Source organism: Rhinatrema bivittatum, chromosome 17, assembly GCF_901001135.1.
Source record: "Rhinatrema bivittatum chromosome 17, aRhiBiv1.1, whole genome shotgun sequence".
NCBI classification, from domain to species: domain Eukaryota; kingdom Metazoa; phylum Chordata; class Amphibia; order Gymnophiona; family Rhinatrematidae; genus Rhinatrema; species Rhinatrema bivittatum.
In genome coordinates this window covers 33,457,944-33,477,373 of record NC_042631.1, presented here as the reverse complement: position 1 = coordinate 33,477,373, position 19,430 = coordinate 33,457,944, and the positions used below count along the sequence as shown (strand labels likewise).

Genomic DNA, 19,430 nt, shown 5'->3' with positions numbered 1-19,430 from the left:
TTGTGTAACTACAGCAAGGGTTATTTTTCCCTATATGCAACACCTTGCACTTGTCCACATTAAATTTCATCTGCCATTTGGATGCCCAATCTTCCAGTCTTGCAAGGTCCTCTTGTAATGTATCACAATCCACTTGTGATTTAACTACTCTGAATAATTTTGTATCATCCGCAAATTTGATAACCTCACTCATCGTATTCCTTTCCAGATCATTTATATATATATATATTGAAAAGCACCGGTCCAAGTACAGATCCCTGAGGCACTCCACTGTTTACCCTTTTCCACTGAGAAAATTGACCATTTAATCCTACTCTCTGTTTCCTGTCTTTTAACCAGTTTGTAATCCACGAAAGGACATCGCTTCCTATCCCATGACTTTTTAGTTTTCTTAGAAGCCTCCAATGAGGGACTTTGTCGAACACCTTCTGAAAATCCAAATACACTACATGTACCGGTTCACCTTTATCCACGTTTATTAATCCCTTCAAAAAAATGAAACAGATGTTAGGCAAGACGTCCCTTGGGTAAATCCATGTTGACTGTGTTCTATTAAACCATGTCTTTCTATATGCTCTACGATTTTGATCTGAGAAATACTGAAGGATCGCAGGATCACCGGTATATCTAGGGAGTGCTTTTCAGCTTTTCTCTGGCTCCATCTGCTGGAAGGGAGACATAACTCAGCAGTCTGGACTGATCCTGGTACGTACAGGGAATGGATGATTTTAATGATAGGTTACAAATTTTAACTAATAGATCAGAAATTTCATTTTTGAGTTCCTTCAGTACGCTGGGATGCATACAATCCGGTCCAGGTGATTTGCTACTCTTTAGTTTGTCAATCTGGCCTACTACATCTTCCAGGTTCACAGTGATTTCATTCAGTTCGTCTGACTCATCACCCCTGAAAACCATCTCCAGAACTGGTATCTCCCCAACATCCTCATTAGTAAACACAGAAGCAAAGAATTCATTTAGTCTTTCTGCAATGGCCTTATCTTCCCTAAGAGCCCCTTTAACCCCTCTGTCATCTAATGGTCCAACTGACTCCCTTACAGGTTTCTTGTTTCGGATATATTTAAAAAAAGTTTTTATTATGAGTTTTTGCCTCTATGGCCAACTTCAATTCAAATTCTCTCTTCGCCTGTCTTATCAATGTTTTACACTTAACAATGCTTATGGTTTATCCTATTTTCTTCAGATGGATCCTCCTTCCAATTTTTGAAGGATGTTTTTTTTGGCTAAAATAGCCTCTTTCATCTCACTTTTTAACCAGGACAGTAATCGTTTTGCCTTCCTTCCATCTTTCTTAATGTGTGGAATACATATGGACTGCGCCTCCAGGATTGTATTTTTAAACAATGTCCATGCCTGTTGAACACTTAACCTTTGCAGCTGCACCTTTCAGTTTTTTTCTATTTTCCTCATTTTATTAAAGTTTCCCTTTTGAAAGTTTAGTGTTAGAGCTGCAGATTTACTTATTGTCCCCCTTCTAGTTATTAGTTTAAATTTGATCATGTGGCCCCACCACCATTGCCTCTCTCACAAAATCCTGTGTTCCACTAAGAATTAAATCTAAAATAGCTCCCTCTCTTGTTGGTTCCTGAACCAATTGCTCCATGAATCACTTTAAGGGTGCTCACAGGGCTGCCGTTTGAAAATTAATGGAGAAATTCGTTTATAGAGGTGCTATATGGCTTCACTCCTCATTTTACCTCAAACAGTGCCTCAGCTTGTGATTCAGTGCAACTCTCCCACAGGTGAGAAACTCTTGGTCTGAAGAATATACCCCCATCCCTGTGACAGAAGAAGCAGCTGCTAGGCCCTTCCTGTGCTATTATAAAATATTCTCCAAAGAAAACCCCTTTATTCCTTCCTTGTATCTAATATCACAAGGAAAGCACTTAGAACGAAACAGCCAATGCCAAAAGGAGGGGTACAGCAAGTGCACTCACAAAGTCATACTTTAAAATAATTGTATTATACAGCAGCTGATAAAACATTTACCTTTATTTATAAAGTAAAACATACATTATATATATTTTTTTCAACATCTAAAAGACACAAACTGAAAAGTATGACTGTCAGTCAGGAGGAAACTGGATTTCATCCAGTGATTGAAGACCAAAGGCAGGAGTGGGCGGCTGGAGGGCGCATTTGTCTGGTTTTATTTCCCTTTCTTGAGTTTTCCGGCTGGGGTCCCACCGGTCTTTGCTTTCTTTTTGGTGGCCCCCTTCACTTGCGGTTCTTTCCGTTTGGAGGAGCTGATGGAGCCCGTCACTTTGAAGAAGTCATCCAGCCGGCCCTGCGTGCTGCCTTGCCGGCGCTTTGCCAGTTTCTTGGCTCCATTGCGGATGCGTTCCTCGTTGAACTGCTTCTCCCCACACATGAACTCCACCAGGCCACTCTCATCTGGATCACTCCATTTCAGATCGGCGACATCTGGGTCCAACACCTCGGGTTTCAGGAAGAGCTCGCGCGCCTCTTTGTGGAGCCAGTTCTCGGGAATGGGGTACTTCTTGGAGTCCAGGTGCTCCAGGATTTTCTCAATGCTCTTGTACTGTTTAATCAGGTCAATGGCTCGCTTAGGCCCAATCCCTCGGATGGTCTCGCAGTAGTCGCTGCCCAGCAGGATGCATAGGTCCACAAATTGCTCCTGGGTAACATCCATCTCCTGCAGGACCCGGCTTAGGTGGAACTCTTGGATAGGAAGTTTCTTGGCTTCGCTAGCTGTAAGGTGTCTCAGCAACACTGGCGTCCCAAATGTCAAGGCATCCATATCCTCTGTGGCAGCTGCATAAACCTTGCCAGCTTTGACCAGGGCAGCACAGGTGGCTTCAGCCTCACAGGGAGCTTCCACATAGGGAATCCCCATCAGCTTCAACAGCTTTTTGCACTCGTCATTGTGCTCCTTGGTGACCTTCACTAATCTCTTATTGAACTTTTCAATGTTCTCCACATTACCTGCTTCCTGTGCTTCCAACAGATGCTTTTCAGCCTCAGCCCGCCTCTCACTGCGTTTTGCCAGCTCTCCAGATTTCAGCTGTGGTGGCTTCCCATCAAAAACATAGATGGGCTTGATGCCATTGTCCACCATGTGGATGGTTCGGTAGAACATGCCCATCAGGTGGCTTGTGGTCTCACCATCTTCATTCTGCAGCACATTGCCATCTTGTCGTACAGCGATCAGGAACTGGTAGATGCTCATAGAGGCATCAATGGCCACTTTCCTCCCAAAGTAGCTCTTGAAATCATTCTCCTTAATAGAGCTGGGAGCCACATCTGCGATAAGTTTTGCCAGTCCCTGAATTCCCATTCTGGTTATCAGAAAGAGTAAGGTGAAAAGAATGAAGCTCTGAGGGTTCTCTCAGACTATTCCTGTGGGCAGAAAACAGAATGCACTTTAAAATTATTCTGCTCCAACAGCAGCAAATGAACAGCCTACATTGTTCTTGAAATAATGCTGTAAACTAAAATGTCAGCCTTTTAACTTTCAAATACTAAAAGGAAGGGGCTTCCACTCAAGGCCCATGTCTGCATTAGGCAGACTTCCTCTAGAGCTGCGATTCCTGCAGAGACATCTCAGGCTAAACTCAGAAACACAAAACATCTCAACACTGTTTCAATAAGAAGCCCAAGCATTAGACTATCAGCAAAAACCTGGTACACTGATCTGGATAGTATTTGTTGGCAATCCTCTATAATCCCATTATTGTCCCCTGCTACTTTCCCCTCTCCTCTGTCCTGTCACTCAGTCTACTCACTTCTTGTTTTATCTTGTGGCCGGACCCTCCAGTCTACCCTAGATATCTCAACATTTTGAGCCTTCCATCCCCCTTGCCTTCCTCTCACCTTGGAGAGCTGGGATTAGTCATTCTTGCCTTTATAACCCAGCCATTTTGTGTTTTATGGTGTAGTTAGTTCAGGACAGGCACAAGCAGTACAGATGTCTGTTTTCGGCCTCCCTGCATCAGGCTTTTGATTTTTGAAGTAAACTTACTCCATGCACTCCCTGAGAGAGGGTTGCTCTGTTATTAGTTGCAGTAAGGAAACTTTTTGCTAGAACCCTTTTGGAACTGAAGACCAGTGAGCCCATTCACTCCCTGAATGTGACAAGCACCTGTGGTAGGCTTGGCAGCATGAGACATTTGATGGCCAGAAGAAACCTATTTTACAAAGGGACTGTGTTTAAATTTTGCTCGTTTGAGGGAAGGTCATCCTCGCTGGCTAGACCCTGAGGGGTCTAGCCAGCGAGGATGTCACAGGTGCTTGCACAATCCATGCAAGATTTTGAAATGAAGAAAGTTTTTTTAACTACCCCTTCTCACTGGGAGCCAGGCTGGAATAGCATGTTCCTGATCATGTAGACTTTTCAAACCTAGGAGTCACCATTTCAAACTAAGGAGACCAAGTAAGAACTGGAGACTCCCACCCGGATCTCCACCTATATGGACCATGACACTGGGCTAGGTGTTTAAGAATGATCCGAGGACTCAGGAAGGTCTGTTTTTCTGTACAAAAGGGGGACCCCTTTCTTAGGCTTCCCGGTAGGCTGCTGGAAGAGCTTTTCTGCACATTTACATCATCAGGGGAAACTCTGCTTAAATTGCTGAAGTAAAAGCCACCCATACCTGTATAAAATCCAACTGTAACTGCACATTTATGGATAAGATGGACTTTAATTTGACTCTTAATCAGTAACATTATTTAACACCCAGTGCCTTGTCCTGCCTGGTTTATCCCAGCATCTCCCTCCAGGGGATGCCTCCGCTATCAACACACACAGGGATTTACACACCACTGTCTGGGCCATAAACGTTTTCCTGCATAAAGCGCAGTCAGTGAGGATATCTCCAGCAAAACATTCGAACGGCCTCAGACGATTTACCCTCTCCTCCCTCCGTGTCAATTCTTCCCAGCCTATACTTTTGCTATTTAATCGCCCCTCTCAAGCTCTTTCTGCGAACGTCTACCTCCTCTTCTTGGGCTCCAACTCCAGGTATTTCTCCCGGCTCTGAGGGTCTCTTATCCCCGCCACAAGCAGGCTCTTCGGTGGATGGCTCTCTTCTTTCCCCTAGGCTCCTCTATCTACGGGTCTCTCCCGCCAGGCTCTCTCTGGGCCCTTCTGTGGGCGGTTCTTACCTTTCCCCAGCTCTTCGGGCCTGTCTCTCTCCCGTCTCCTGGGCTATCGACGGGTCTCTCTCCTCACCACCCCTCCAGGACCCTTCTATCAAGCTCACCTAGCCTCCCTTACTTCCCGCCACTAATAGTCCGCGCGCTTACATTACGTCCACGTGACTATTCTCTGATTGGTTGCAGAGTTTTAACAAGCGGAACACATTTTCATGGGAGTTCTGGGAATTGTAGATTATTTGTAGTGCAAAGTATTCCGCAGGACCATCTCCAATGAACAGGAAAGAACTCCTCGGGAAAATAAAATCACCACTTTGTTTTAATTCAAAACTCGGACCCTTTCCTCCACATCCCATACATACGCGCACCCGCCTACTCTACCTATACAGCAAAACAGCAGCTTCCGGCATGCCTTGCGCAATGACGCCAGCACGTCGTGTCTTTCCATTCTCTCCAATAGCGGCGCTCGAAAGGAATAGAACCACCACTCCCAGAGGGCTCTGCTGCTTGCTGCCACTTCCGCTTCCCAGCAAGCTGTGGCCTGACCTCTGACTCTTTCCCTGTCTGACAGACGTGGCTTTCCGGTGGCTACGGGAGAGAGCGGCCCCGCGGAGATGGTGAGCGCTTCCGGGAAGCTTGTGCCTTCAAATCCCGTTAAGTTGAAGTTTCCCTTCGCCGTTTGTTTCGCGGGCGGGGTCCCGCTTCCCGGATGGAGGGAGGGGGAGAGCCTCCGCTGTTGCGTGGACATCCAAAGGGCCCCACGGGAGTGACTGGGACTAACTAGGCAGCCCTCTCTGTTTCATCGATAAAAAAAAGCTCTGAAGATAAAATGTACTAAATAAGAGAGGTGCTTCCGGGTCTCGCTTGCTAAAGCTCCTTTTTCTCCAGTGCATTTTCAATGGGAAACCAAACTTCCTTCACACTTTGGATCTCGGCTTATGCTCAGATCCCTGGTCGTGTATCGGGAGTCGCCCATTCTTGGGCCATCTTTTCATGTAACTTCCCCCGAACCAATGAGTTAAACACCTTGGCTCCAGTGTTTGCTTGGCAGCTCGGCTGTGACCGTTTGTAACGTTATATGGTTGGGGCAACTGGGAAGAAAAGTGGAAGAATGGGGCGAGGACGAGTGTGACAATGAGGTGATTGGAGCTGGGTGTACCAGAACTATATGGTAGGAAGACTCTGTAACATGGAAGGAAGGGCAATAACCAGCGGAGTTAAATCTAATTGAAGATAACTGAGCTCAGAGAAGGATACATTTTAACAGCTGTGGGTTGAGCTATTGTGAGCCTATGTAGATTTATAATCCCCTGGTTAGTGCTCTACAAAGGACCAGAGGCAAAGATGTGAGTAAAAGTGTGCTGAACTTGTGCATATTTTCTTTACTCCTGCTAAAAAGAGAGTTAACGCCTGATGCAGTTAAAAACAAAACTGTGTTTACTCGAACATGTGCACAGAAAAATGTGCTTAGCCCATATAAAACATGATTTATGCATATAAATCCCACATACAGGACCCTGCACCACAAACTCCAGGTTCAGCCCTATAGCCTAAGACTAGCCTCAGAAACTTCCCTCCACCTTAGACCAGGAATTACATTTCCAATGATAAGAAAACACGAGTAAAGCCTATAGTCCTCTTTGTATTGGGGAATAATAGCCAATGCCTTGATTAACATAGTCCTCCAAGTAAATCCTACTAATTTGCGCACACAGTGTGCACTAAACTCCTTGCATTGGGAGTAAAGTGTGCACGGAGCTGAACACACTTTTATTACATCAAGAGCAGGGATAGCAGAGCTTAGGTGAAAGATGCCAGAGTTTTCACTTTTGTTTTTTCGAACAACCAGAGAAACATGCAGACATGTCTTTTGTGAATGTCCTAGAAATGGTGATTGGAGGTGGTCAGGAAATATTCTAAATAAATAAATGCATAGCTAACAGGTCCTTTCTCAGAACTATTTTCATGTGTCGGCTGGAGTTTCCCTGGCCAGGCAGATAGGAACATCATGACAATTTAATTGCCCTGGGGTTCTTTTGTGCATTCGGAAAATTATCTGTTTAAAAGACAGAACTGAGTAAAGTGTGCAGGTTCTAGAGAAGACATTATGGTGTAAAAGTTGTATTGGTTATGGTCCATAACACTATCACAAGTAATAAGTTTGGGTCTTGAAAGTGTGCACATGAGTAGGCAATTGGCATCTTTTTCAAACTGTGATGATATGACTTTTTGTTCCTTTATAAGATAGCACAGATTCCAGTTTTTTTTCCAGGATAAATGTGCCCATTAGAACTTTGAGGTAGTGATTTCAGTAAATATTAATTGAATCATTAGCCCTGTGAAGTTCCCTAGCCAATCTTACAGAAGCAGAAGCCATCAGCCATGGCCAAGGACAGTCCCAGAAGCAGACTTCTTATAGACTGGCATCTAGAGACAGGTGTTCCTGAATGTTCATTCAGTTTTTGGTCAAAAATAAGGCAGTCACTTGGTCTGTCTGTTTATGTAATCCTATTCACAACCATTCTCCAAAGTTGGTTTTAGACTGCCACCCTGTGATAAATCATGTTTGTGTTATTTTTTTCCTCAGGAGCTGGAGGCTATGAGCAGATACACCAGCCCGGTAAATCCGGCTGTCTTCCCTCACCTCACTGTGGTGTTACTCGCTATCGGCATGTTCTTCACTGCCTGGTTCTTTGTGTATCCTTTCAATGCTTCCTGAATAGATTTGTGGTAATTGATTTGGCTGTGCTTCTCAGAACATAAAATGAACATAAGAACATAAAATGAAATAAAGTACTGAGATCTGGACTTCTTTCATGTCTAGCTATCTGTAAAACAAACAATGAATAGACTGAGATCTTTGATTGCAAACCAAAACTCTGCTCATAATCTGGGTGTTCACTATGAGAAGGGGTTTCTTGGACTACAATCTGAGGTTGATCTACTAAAATCTGGGTATAAAATCCTGTGCCCCCTCGACTGGTCCCACTCATGGTAAATACTCACTTTTGGGTTTATTTTATTTTTATTTATTTATTTATTTATAACTTTTATATACCGGCATTCGTAAAAAAAACATCATGTCGGTTTACAGACAACTGAGAAAGGAAATTACAATGATAGATGGAGGAAGGATAGGAAGTTAAAAGGTGACAACTTTACTGTAGAGCCAACGGGCGCCACAGTTATTAAATGAGATTACATGTGGTTAACCAGGTTGGACATAAATTAATTATATACAAGAGACGACAAAGTGGGGGGTAGCGCGGGGGTGGGGGATGAAGTGCATAGGGGAGGCGGGGTGGGGTAGGAACTGTACAAGGGGGCAGGGGGTGGCGATGGGAAGGAGAGGTGGTGACTGAATATCAGGAAGCCATAATATGGATGGGGTGGTGAGGGAGGTTTATGGCTCAATTGGAATCAATTCCTACTGGACTGTGGCACCGTGAGCCTGCCTTTTGCAGCTACCAGGGTTGGTTTCCCATTTGTAACTTTCTCCTTGCTCTTGTCTACCTCTGCTACTGCAGTGACAATTTTTGACTTTATGGCCACACACCCCAGCTCCCCCCGGAAATGTTATGTTCGCATCCTGAGCCTAGCCAGTGGATTTTGCTGTTGTGTGATGGTTGGGACTCCAGGAGCAGGAACTTCTTGCACACCGTCACTGAGCCATCGAGCTAGGCATGGGACTTATTTTATGAGAAACCAGTGCTGGGTGTACAGGAAGATATATTACAGTGTGTCCTGGTTAGTGTAAGGCACTGACTTCACCTTGTGCCCAACACACATGGCATGTGGTAATGTCTTGCTTACCAGACATCCAGTGGTGGCTTATTGCTAATCTGTTTTATTCCCATTCTGCCATTAGAATTACTCACCCTGGAAACTGAACAATCAAGTTAACTTACAGTAAGCAGCTTGATAGTAACTGCCTGCCGGTCTAGGAATCCTTTTATTGAAGAAACTAACGTAAGAGCAGATTGCAGTGATCCTCAGATTTTGATGACCGTTAGCCTATCTATCTTTCCGTGCACATGTATATCGCCCCCTCTTTCTGCTGCCTGAATGTGTCTATCTGCATTTTTCAGTTTTGTCCTTAACCTTTTTGGCTCAGCTATGAAGTCACCTCCACTAAATACACCCGGGATATCTATAAGGAGCTGCTCATCTCCTTGGTGGCCTCGCTCTTCATGGGCTTTGGAGTCCTCTTCCTGCTGCTCTGGGTTGGGATCTATGTATGAGTGTGGCATGGTGGGAGAGATGCAAGGTAAGGCTGCAGTGCTACAGAAGCATGGCATTAGATTGCAGTTCAGACCAGATAATAATGTGTGGCCCGTGTGAGAACTGAGGAAATGTCTCCCTGCTTGAGTATTGTGTACAATTCTGGTCACCGTGTCTCAAAAAAAAAATATAGTTGTAGTGGAGAAGGTACCGAGAAGGGCAACCAGAATGATAAAGGGGATGGAAAAGGCTAAAGAGGTTAGGACTGTTCAGCTTGGAGAAGAGACGGCTGAGGGGGGATATGATAAAGGTGTTTAAAATCATGAGAGGTCTAGCACGGGTAGTTGTGAATCGGTTATTTACTCTTTCGGATAATAGAAAGACTAGGGGGCACTCCATGAAGTTAGCAAGTAGCACATTTAAGACTAATTGGAGAAAATTCTTTTTCACTCAACGCACAATAAATCTCTGGAATTTGTTGCCAGAGGATGTGGTTAGTGTAGCTGGGTTCAAAAAAGGTTTAGATAAGTTCTTGGGGGAGAAGTCCATTAATGGCTATTAATCAAGTTTACTTAGGGAATAGCCACTGCTATTAATTGCATCAGTAGCATGGGATCTTCTTAGTGTTTGAGTAATTGCCAGGTTCTTGTGGCCTGGTTTTGGCCTCTGTTGGAAACAGGATGTTGGGCTTGATGGACCCTTGGTCTGACCCAGCATGGCAATTTCTTATGTTCCTATGCTTATTGCTTAAGATGTTTGTTTCTGCTGTAGCTTTAACTCTGCATGTTGCCAGCAGTCCCACATCAGATTTTGCAAAGGTTTAGTGATGGGCTTGTACGTTGAGGTGACTATTAGAGGGGATATTGGAATTTTCCCCACAGACCTCTGGACCTAGTTTTTGTCCGGCTGCAGTATTAGGAATTGACCACAAGGTGTCAGTATCTATTATAATTTTTATCTGTTGTAAACATGCTTGCCCTTTATTTTGAGCCCTGGTGCACACACGCAGAGTCAGGTTGTGGGGTCATGGCACTGGAATGGGCTTCATTGGAGGCAGGAGCGTCGATAATGTGCGCCAGGTAGAGTAAGTGACACGGAGGCCCAGTGACAGCTGCGTTGGAACCAGCAGAGGGAGGCCAAATCAGGTGGGCAGTGACCGTGGGGGACTAACTTCAGAGCCAGAACCAGCTTTTTCTGCGCCTGGGGCAGATATACAGGATTACGCCTCCCCCCGCCCCGCTTTCACTTACCTGTGCCTGCTCTGACGCAGCTCTGTCTCCTTTAGCATCAACGACACAGCCGGCCTTACAGTGGCGTCCCTCTCTCTTCCCCATCCCATGCCCAACAAACCCTTTCTCGTCCTCTTCTCCCTCCACTCTGTGCCCTGACTCCCCCAATGTTTCTCTCACACCTCATCCTGCATCTTCTCGATCCATTCTGTGTCCTGAATCCCTCTCTTTCTCCCCCCGACCCCTTGCCCCAGGTCTTCCTTTTTCTCCACTCCTCCCAACTACTGATCTTGCATCCCTCTTTCCCCCTCACCCACCCCTACCCAGCAGCAGGAGTCCCTCCTCTTTTTGCAGTGCTTTCTTTGGCTGGGTTTACCCCCTCTCCGTCTCTCTTCCTCCTATATCCCTTGGCCTGCATTCCTGTGGCAGCAGCAATGGCGGAAGAAACTTTAAAGGGCCAGCGAGCCATGAGGCAGTCCCTCCCTTTCTCCTACACCAGCTTATTCACTGCAGTATCCTGAAAGCAGGAGTGTCTGGGAGTCTCCCCAAATAGATTTGGGAACCACTGCCCTAGGTCCTTCAGCCTTGTGCACCCTCCTCAATTAATTTTCAGGCTCATCGGCTTCCCCGGAGTGTTTATAATTAAACTCAACCATCATTGTGTCTCCACCACAGCCCTTCCCAGAACAGCCCTGTAAACTCACATTGCTGGACATCATACTTTTCAAAATTAAAACTTTGGTTTGCAAAATATATCTTCCAGAAATCATGCCACAGTCTGATGAATGTGTGTTCTGTGATTTCTGGAAACAGATGAGAAAAAAAAAAGATCCAAGAAATACCTAAATATATCAATTAAAAGATATCCATACTACATTGGTTGGAGGTAATCTGGCTGTGCCATTACTACTCACTATAGCAAAAACATTCAGATTATGTTGTCACTTCAGTTACAGTGACACAAAATCCTTCCATTACCAGGCACTTTGTGAAGTAATACAAAATCCTGTAAAAAGTCACTCAGAATCTATATAACGAACCTGGTATATCAAGATAGCATTAACTCCCAGAACTCAAGCAGCAACAACACTGCAAATATTCCACCTGGACCTAAAACACCAGTACACCAAACAGTACAAGCTGGACTGCTACAGATCCCTACGCTGAACCCAATGCTAGCAGAATACTTCACCTCCATCACACACATAGAACACAGACCCTCACCAAATACAGAATAAGGGATCATAAATTTTGAAAAATAAATATGTAGATGATAACTGAATCCTTTGTTCTGCCATCCAGTCCTCCACCTTTCTGTTCCCTGCAGATAGGAGGAGACCGTGGGAACAAAAGAGAAGGGGCTGGATTAGAGAGGGTTCTTCTTTGTCTACTCCAGGCTCCCACCCACCCCCATCCAGTTCCTTGCCTGCTGCCAGGCAGGGGAGGGGCTGGAGCAGGGAGGGGAGGGGCTGGAGCAGGAAGCAGAGGGCTGATCTCTGCCGCCTGAGATATTGAGGCAGAGCCTTGTGATTTTGGGTTTGACACCTTTTTAGTCCCAGTTCTGATGGTGAAGGTCTTGATGTTGGTTGCAGTGTGGGGGCAGGCACCCTGGGAGCCACCCAGCTGAGGCGCCAGGCAGCAGGAGGAGGTGAGGAAAGGATTGTTTGGGGGAAGGTTAGAGGGAGTCAGCTGGGAGGCAGGGAAGGGATCGGCTCGATGCATGCATGTGTCCATATGTGAGAAGGGATCAGTGTGTATGAGAGAGGGGCTTGGCAACAGGGAGGGGTGTGCATTTGAGAGGATACCAGAGCTGGTTGTTGAAGGGGGAGAGAGAAGACTAGGGGTGAAGGGAGAAAAAGGTAGTGGGATGCAAAGGGGGAAAAGACTGGAGCCGAGAGACACTTTGTCGTCCCCTCCCCCTCTTGTTTTTCTTTTTTTGGACTTGCCAATTTCCGTCTGCCTTTTTGGACATTTATTTATTTATTACCGCATATCAAAAAAATTCTAAGCGGTTTGCAAAAAACAATACATAAAATCAAATTAGACACAAACATAATTCAAAGCAAATATCAACAAAATAGAGACAATAACAATAAAAACAATTAAAAATCTACTTCTAAAGTCATACCTTGAAAAAATTCAAATGCTTGCTCCAAATCATGCACCATCAAATGCCTGAGTAAACAAATAGGCTGTCAACAAATTTCTATCTCAGTTGGAATCCGAGCTGGGATGTGGCACTGCAAGCCTTCATTTGCAACTTCCTGGGATTCTTTTTCCCTTAGTCTCTATCCCCCAGACTCACTTTAGTTGTGTCACTGCAGTGGTGTATCTCCTGGGGAATTAACCGTTTTCAGGAGATCCACAATGAACAGGCATCAGATAAAGTTGCATATATTGGAGACCCGGGGTCTGTAAAATTTACTGCAGGCATATACAGGAGGAACTGAATTCAAAACGAGAGTTAATAAGGTGGGTAATATCTTGATTAATTATAGTGTTTTGAGGGTCAGTGTCAGACAAATATTAAATCAATCAATAGACTAAAAATACTCTAGATTAACTGAACATCCCTATTCCCTTAGAAATTTTAACTTGATAACAAATCAACAAAAGTAAGGTACAGACAGTAGTCCAGCAGCGAGAGGGGGGCTTTCCAGCCTTTTGCACTGAGCGCCACATGTATGATTATCTCCCAGCTGGGGAGAGCTCATAGGTGTGCACTCTGTGCAAAGAGCTCCAAGCTCTCCCAAGAATGAGTCCGATGTCTGGAAGCTAGAGTGGTAGACCTGGAGGAGCTAGGAGAGACAGCGGGGTATATAGAGGAGACCTTCAGGGACATAGAGAAGGCCCACCTCTAATCTGGCAGCCCCTGTGCTGCCTTGGAGGAGAAAGGTCACCTGGAAGGACAGCATCGCCTTAATGAGGCAGGAGGCAATCCTGTAGCTAAGATCTGCCCTCGAGGTGATGTAGTATCCTCTTGCACCAAGGATAGAACTCCAGGGACACGTGTCCAGGAGGGAAGGGTTAGGACAGTCATAGTAGTTGGTGATTAAGAAGGTTGATAGCTGGATGGCTGGTGGATGTGAGGATCGCTTGAGGGTGGTGGACCTCATGCATCACATAGACAGGATTTTAGATAGTGCTGAGGAGGCGCCGGCTGTCTTGTACATGTAGGTACCAATGACTTAGGAAAGTGTACGAGGGGGGTTCTGGAAGCCAGATTTAGGTAGAAAGTTTAAATCCAGAACCTCCATTCTCAGAAGTGCTCCCCATTCCACATGCAGGACTCCAGAGTCGGGCAGAGTCTCCATGCACGGATGAGACGATGGTGCAAGGAAGAGGATTTTAGGTTGTGTAGGAACTGTTTCGTTTTGGGGAAGGGGGGAGGCTTTTCCGAAAGGATGGGCTCCACCTTAACCAGACTGGAACCAGGCTGCTGGCACTAACCTAAGGAGATAGCGCTGCTTTTAAACTAGATGATGGGGGAGAAGCGTATGGTTCGGAATGATGTATCTTTGAAGGATACTAAGAACAGGGAAATTAGGACATTCCAGTAGAGAGGTCGCATTAAATGTCAACGTGGACCAGGTGTTTATAAGTAAAGTGCAGAAAGATTCCAAATTACCTCTGTCACCTGATGAGCAGGTTGTTGATACAAACACAAAACGTACGTAGAAATGTCTGTATTCAAATGCTAAATGGGAGAGAGAAAGTGTAGCACTGAATGAAGAGGTGAATATAATTGGCATCTCAGAGACCTGGTGGAAGGAGGATAACCAATGGGACACTGATACCAGGGTACGAATTGTATCATAATCATAATTAACATAATAATGTTAATCCCCCAAGTTCCATGTAAACCGGCCTGATATGAATCCCATTCATGAAGACCGGTATAGAAATATGTTAAATAAATAAATAAATAATGATAGGATGGATCAAACTTTTAGAGGGGGGCACACTATATGTTAACGAAGGCATTGAGTCAAACAGGATAAAATTCTGCAGGAATCAAAATGCAATGTTGAATCTTTATGGATAGCAATTCCAGGTGAAAAGGGGAATAAAATAGCAGAGGGTGTGTTTCACCATCCACCTGGCCAGAATGAACAAACACACAATGAAATGCTAAAAGAAATTAAGGAAGCTAACAAAATCAGCAGCACAGTAATAATGGGTGATTCCAATTATCCAGGTATTGACTGGGTGAATGTCACATCAGGACATGCTACAGAGATAAGTTACTAGATGAAATAAATGACTGCTTCATGGAGCAGCTGGTACAAGAACCAACAAGAGGGAAATAATTTTAGCCTGGTCCTTAGTGGAACACAGGATTTGGTGCAAGCGGTAACAGCGTTGGAACCACTTGGCAACAGTGATCACAACATGATCAAATTTGACTTAATAACTAGAGGGAGGACACAAAAGACATCTACTGCAACAGCATTTAACTTTCAGAGGTGTAACTATGCTGAAATGAGGAAAATGGTTAGGAAAAAACTGAAAGGAGCAGCTGCAAAGGTTAAGAGTTTAGATCAGGCATGGACAGTGTTTAAAAATAAAAATAATGAGACATCAAGTGAATTATGCTTTAACTTTTTCTACTGGCGTCCATTGATCAAAAATCAAATTTCAAGAACAAAGTTGTAAAACATTTTCTTTTTCTTCCAGGACTGTCATTCCACCCCGTGGGTACTCGGTTGTATTGAGGTACTTCCACTGCTTTAGGAGCCATGCATATTCGTTGGTCTCAAAGGATATATATATATATATTTTTTTTTTAATATTTTCTTTTGCTAATAAAAAGAAGCAAATTATTTCCCATTAGGATTGTACTTTTGTAATCTTTGCCCCTATCTATTTAACTTGGACTATTTGTTGTTGTTTAAAAATACCATTTTGGAAGCCCAGACCAGATGTATTCCACATATTAGAAAAGGTGGCAGGAAGTCTAAATGACTACCGGCATGGTTAAAAGGTGAGGTGAGAGAGGCTATAACTCAAAGAGAACATATTTCAAGACATGGAAAAGGAATCCAAATGACAAAAACAGGAAACAGCATAAGGACTGGCAAGTTAGATGCAAAGCATTGAAAAGGAAGGCAAAGAGACAACTTGAAAAGAAGCATGCCATGGAAGCAAAACCTCATAATAAAAACTTTTTCAGGTACATTAAAGGTAAAAGAGCCTGTAAAGGAGTCAGTTGGACCATTAGATGATCAAAGGGTAAAAGGGACACATAGGGATGACAAAGACATAGCAGAGAGCCTGAATGAATTTTTTGCTTCAGTCTTCACTGAGGACGATGTAAGAGAGATACCCATACCAGAAATGATATTCAGAGGAACTGAAACAAAGCTCAGTGAACCTGGAAGATGTACTAGGGCAGACTGACAAATGAGAGTAGCAAATCACCTGGACTAGATGGTATACATCCCAGAGTGCTGAAAGAACTGAGAAAAGAAATAGTTTACAAATTTCCAATAGCAGGTCCCCAATCAGTAATATCATCTGTGGTTCCTGAAGACCAGAAGGTTGCCAGTGTAAAGCCAATTTTTAAAAAGGGATAAAGTGGTGACCAGGAAACTACAGACCAGAGACTCTGCTAGAACAATCATAAAGAACAAAATTGCTGAACATATAGATAGGTATATTTTAATGGGACAAAACCAACATGGATTTAGCCAAGGGAAGTCTTGCCTCACCAGTCTGCTACATTTTTTTGAGGTGTTAATAAATGTGGATAAAGGTGAGCCAGTTGATTATAGTGTATCTGGATTTCCAGAAAGCATTTGATCCCTCATGAGAGATTTCTTAGGAAATTTAAAATGTCATGGGATAGAGGGCAATGTCCTATTGTGGATTGCCAACTGGTTAAAAATGAGAAAACAGAGAGTAGGGCTAAATGGTAAATGTTTCCATTAGAGAAAGGTGAATAGTGGAGTGCCCAGGGATCTGTTCTGGGACCATATTTATAAATGACCTGGAAACGGGAACAAGTGAGATGATTAAACTTGCCAATGACACAAAATTAATCAGTGTTAAATCATAAGAGGATTGTGAGAGATCACAAGAGGATCTTGCAAAACTGAGAGACTGGGTATCCAAATGGCAAATAAAATTTAATGTTGACAAGTGTAAAGTGATGCACTTGGGGAAGAGTAAACCAATTTATAGCTACACAATGCAAGGTTCCACATTAGGAGTCACCATTCAGGAAAAGGATTTAGGCATCATCATTGATAATACGTTGAAATCTTCTGCTCAAAATACAGCAGCAGCCAAGAAAAGCAAAGATAATGCTAGGGACTATTAGGAAAGGAATGGAGAATAAAACAGAATATCATAATGCCTCTGTTATCGCTCCATGGTGCGACCTCATATTGAGTACTGTGTGCAGTTCTGGTCACCACATCTCAAAGATATAGCAGAATTAGAAAAGGTACAGAGGAGGGTGACCAAGATGATAAAGGGGATTGAACAATTCTCCTATGAAGAAAGATGTCCTAACCTCTTTAGCCTATCTATTTATCTATCTGTTTAGGTTAGGGCTTTTCAGCTGGGAGAAGTGATGGTTGAGGGGACCTATTTATTTATTTAATGTTTTTTTTTATACCGGTATTCGTCGTAACATCATATTGGTTTACATGTAACTTGTAACAAAAAGGGAAAATTACATTGAACAGGGCGAAGGCAAACTTGGAGGGGAGGGGGGGGTGAAGAAGGAAGTTATCAAAACATTGGAAGATTGATAAAATGAGTGGAATGGCACGAGTAAATGGTATTCAGTTGTTTACACTTTAAAAAAAAAACCAAACAGTACAAAGAGTAGGGAACACACAATGAAGTTACTATATAATATATTTATATAAATAGAAGAATATTTTTTTACTCAATGGATAATTAAACTTTGGAATTTGTTGCTGGAGGATGTGATAAAAGCTGTTAGAATAGCTGGGTTTAAAAAAGATTTGGACAAGTTCCTGGAGGAAAAGTCCATAAACCATTATTAAGGTGGAGTTGGAGGAACCCATTACTTATCCCTGGGATAAGCAGCTGGGAATGTATCTACCCCTTGGGATCCTGCCAGGTTCTTGTGGCCTGGTTTTGGCCTCTGTTGGAAACAGGACACGACTTGATGGAGCCTTGGTCTGACCCAGCATGGCGAGTCTTAAGTTCTTATATATTATGGGTATCTGAAAGCCAGACAGAAAGTGGGGTGGTCAGAACAGATTCTGGAAGCAAATAAATCTCATATTCCTTAGAGATTCTGAAAACATGTCTGACTGGGTGGGCCTCAAGGACTGCTTTCAGGACCCCTCCCTTACCTAATAGGTAAATAACAAAATCAGAGTGCAGAAGCTGCGGGCTTAGCTGCTGTTAGTTGTATGAATCATTGATCTTTGTTGTATTCTGCCGAGGGCTGGCCGGAATGTAAATATTAAACGAAGTACTGAAAAAGCGAAATAAACCCCCCTAAAGGAGACCACTGCCACGTTTGGGGAAGATGGCAGCAGCACAGTATGATTTTTAAGGAATTCCACCTAAAACTAACGGAGCCTATGATTTTTGGATATGAAAAAACCAAACCAAACCAAAGAGTTCTTATGTCCCCTCTCCCCCAGTCTGCGTTGAAGAATTTGGTGTGTAGAGAGCCCCGCACACAACCACACGCGCGGTCTTCTCAGCAACCGTTCTCCCTTTTGGAAGGAAGGCTAAAACCGCCCGCCTTTTAAGAGTGGCTGGAAAGAGGCAGGTGTGTGGCTGGTACCAGGCCAGGGCAGGGCATTATCTCCCTCTACTCCTGGAGGCTCTGGTGTGCACACAGTTCAAAGTCAGATTGCCTACCCCCCCCCCCCCCCCCCCCCCAACGAAACTTGCAGGCTTGGGTCCAAGGCCGGAGCTGGCTCACTCACTACAGCAATTTTCCCTGGCCCGGAAGGCCATAGGCCATGCCTAAACTCCCCCCACTGCTTTCTTTTTTTCTGCTAATACAGCCCTTTTAACGTAAGAGAGGTGGTACCCACATGAACTCTGCTACATCCATCATTGTCCTGGTGGAGCAAGGCCCGTTTACAGCTTCTCTTACCTGTTCTTCTCTCGTTTCAGTTTTTATATGGACAGAATCTCAGAAGTCTTATATTTTTTTTTTTTTAACTTACAAACCATGGAGCCCAAGCTGGAGGCGTATCCACAGGAAGCTGCAGGAGTCTGATGAGATGGGCAGGACTTTGACGGCGCGCTTCCAGTTCAGCGCAGCGGCCTTGTAACGGAATGCATGTGGACTCTGGTTTTGTGGGTCGGAACAGAATGGGGGAAGGGGGGGGGGGGGGAGGCCAGGGAAGCCCGATGGGGTGGCAGAGCTTCTGAGATGCTCACTGTTCAGAGAGAACTGTTCTTCAGAGTCAGGGTGTTCCACTTTTTAATGTACAACTCCGTAAACTTTCACAGTTCTGTTAATAAAAGAGAAAACCACCTCGGCTCTCGAATAATCCTTCTGTCACGGCTGTGCCTCCTAATTACTCCTGGAGGAATTCGGTGCAAAATAATATAATATAATCTGCATCTTTCTGTCAAAATATCACAGTATAATCATCAATTTTGAATGATAATTTAAAATACAATACAGAAAACAAATTACTCCAAAATGCAAAAATTTGAAATATTTTTTGCGGAGAATCCCCCCAGGAATGCTGTAATACAGTATAAAACCAGCCTCTCTCAGCTTGAAACACCCCCTGCTCGGACAGGCCCCCCCACAGCAACTTCTTTTCCTCCCTGTTCTCCCAGGCTTGACCCTGCTCCGTCCTCTCTCCCCAGCTCTTTCATCCCTTCCAT

General features: G+C 44.1%; 2 protein-coding genes across 6 annotated transcripts; one reads left to right on the top strand and one right to left on the bottom strand.

Annotated features, from left to right (window-relative positions):
• Window positions 1–1,995: 1,995 nt before the first annotated feature.
• On the bottom strand, window positions 1,996–5,547 carry FEN1 (flap structure-specific endonuclease 1). 3 transcript variants are annotated; one of them, XM_029582599.1, is made up of 2 exons: window positions 5,287–5,547; window positions 1,996–3,381 (listed from the first exon to the last, which is right to left on the bottom strand). In XM_029582599.1, exon 2 carries the CDS (start codon window positions 3,317–3,319, stop codon window positions 2,171–2,173), a length of 1,149 nt encoding a protein of 382 aa, XP_029438459.1. In that variant the 5' UTR covers window positions 3,320–3,381; window positions 5,287–5,547; the 3' UTR covers window positions 1,996–2,170. The 3 variants fall into 3 exon arrangements, with proteins under 3 accessions (XP_029438459.1, XP_029438457.1, XP_029438458.1); XM_029582597.1 differs by lacking the exon at window positions 5,287–5,547 and adding an exon at window positions 5,146–5,280; XM_029582598.1 differs by lacking the exon at window positions 5,287–5,547 and adding an exon at window positions 4,977–5,127.
• Window positions 5,548–5,598: 51 nt separating this feature from the next.
• On the top strand, window positions 5,599–19,072 carry TMEM258 (transmembrane protein 258). Of its 3 annotated transcripts, XR_003853240.1 has the most exons (5): window positions 5,599–5,753; window positions 7,724–7,833; window positions 9,251–9,403; window positions 15,264–15,302; window positions 18,702–19,072. XR_003853240.1 is itself a non-coding variant. In XM_029582602.1 (4 exons), exons 1-3 carry the CDS (start codon window positions 5,751–5,753, stop codon window positions 9,375–9,377), a joined length of 240 nt encoding a protein of 79 aa, XP_029438462.1. In that variant the 5' UTR covers window positions 5,599–5,750; the 3' UTR covers window positions 9,378–9,403; window positions 18,702–19,072. The 3 variants fall into 3 exon arrangements, 2 of the variants coding, with proteins under 2 accessions (XP_029438462.1, XP_029438461.1); XM_029582602.1 differs by lacking the exon at window positions 15,264–15,302; XM_029582601.1 differs by lacking the exon at window positions 18,702–19,072 and having other exon boundaries at window positions 15,264–15,419.
• The last annotated feature ends 358 nt before the right edge of the window (window positions 19,073–19,430 follow it).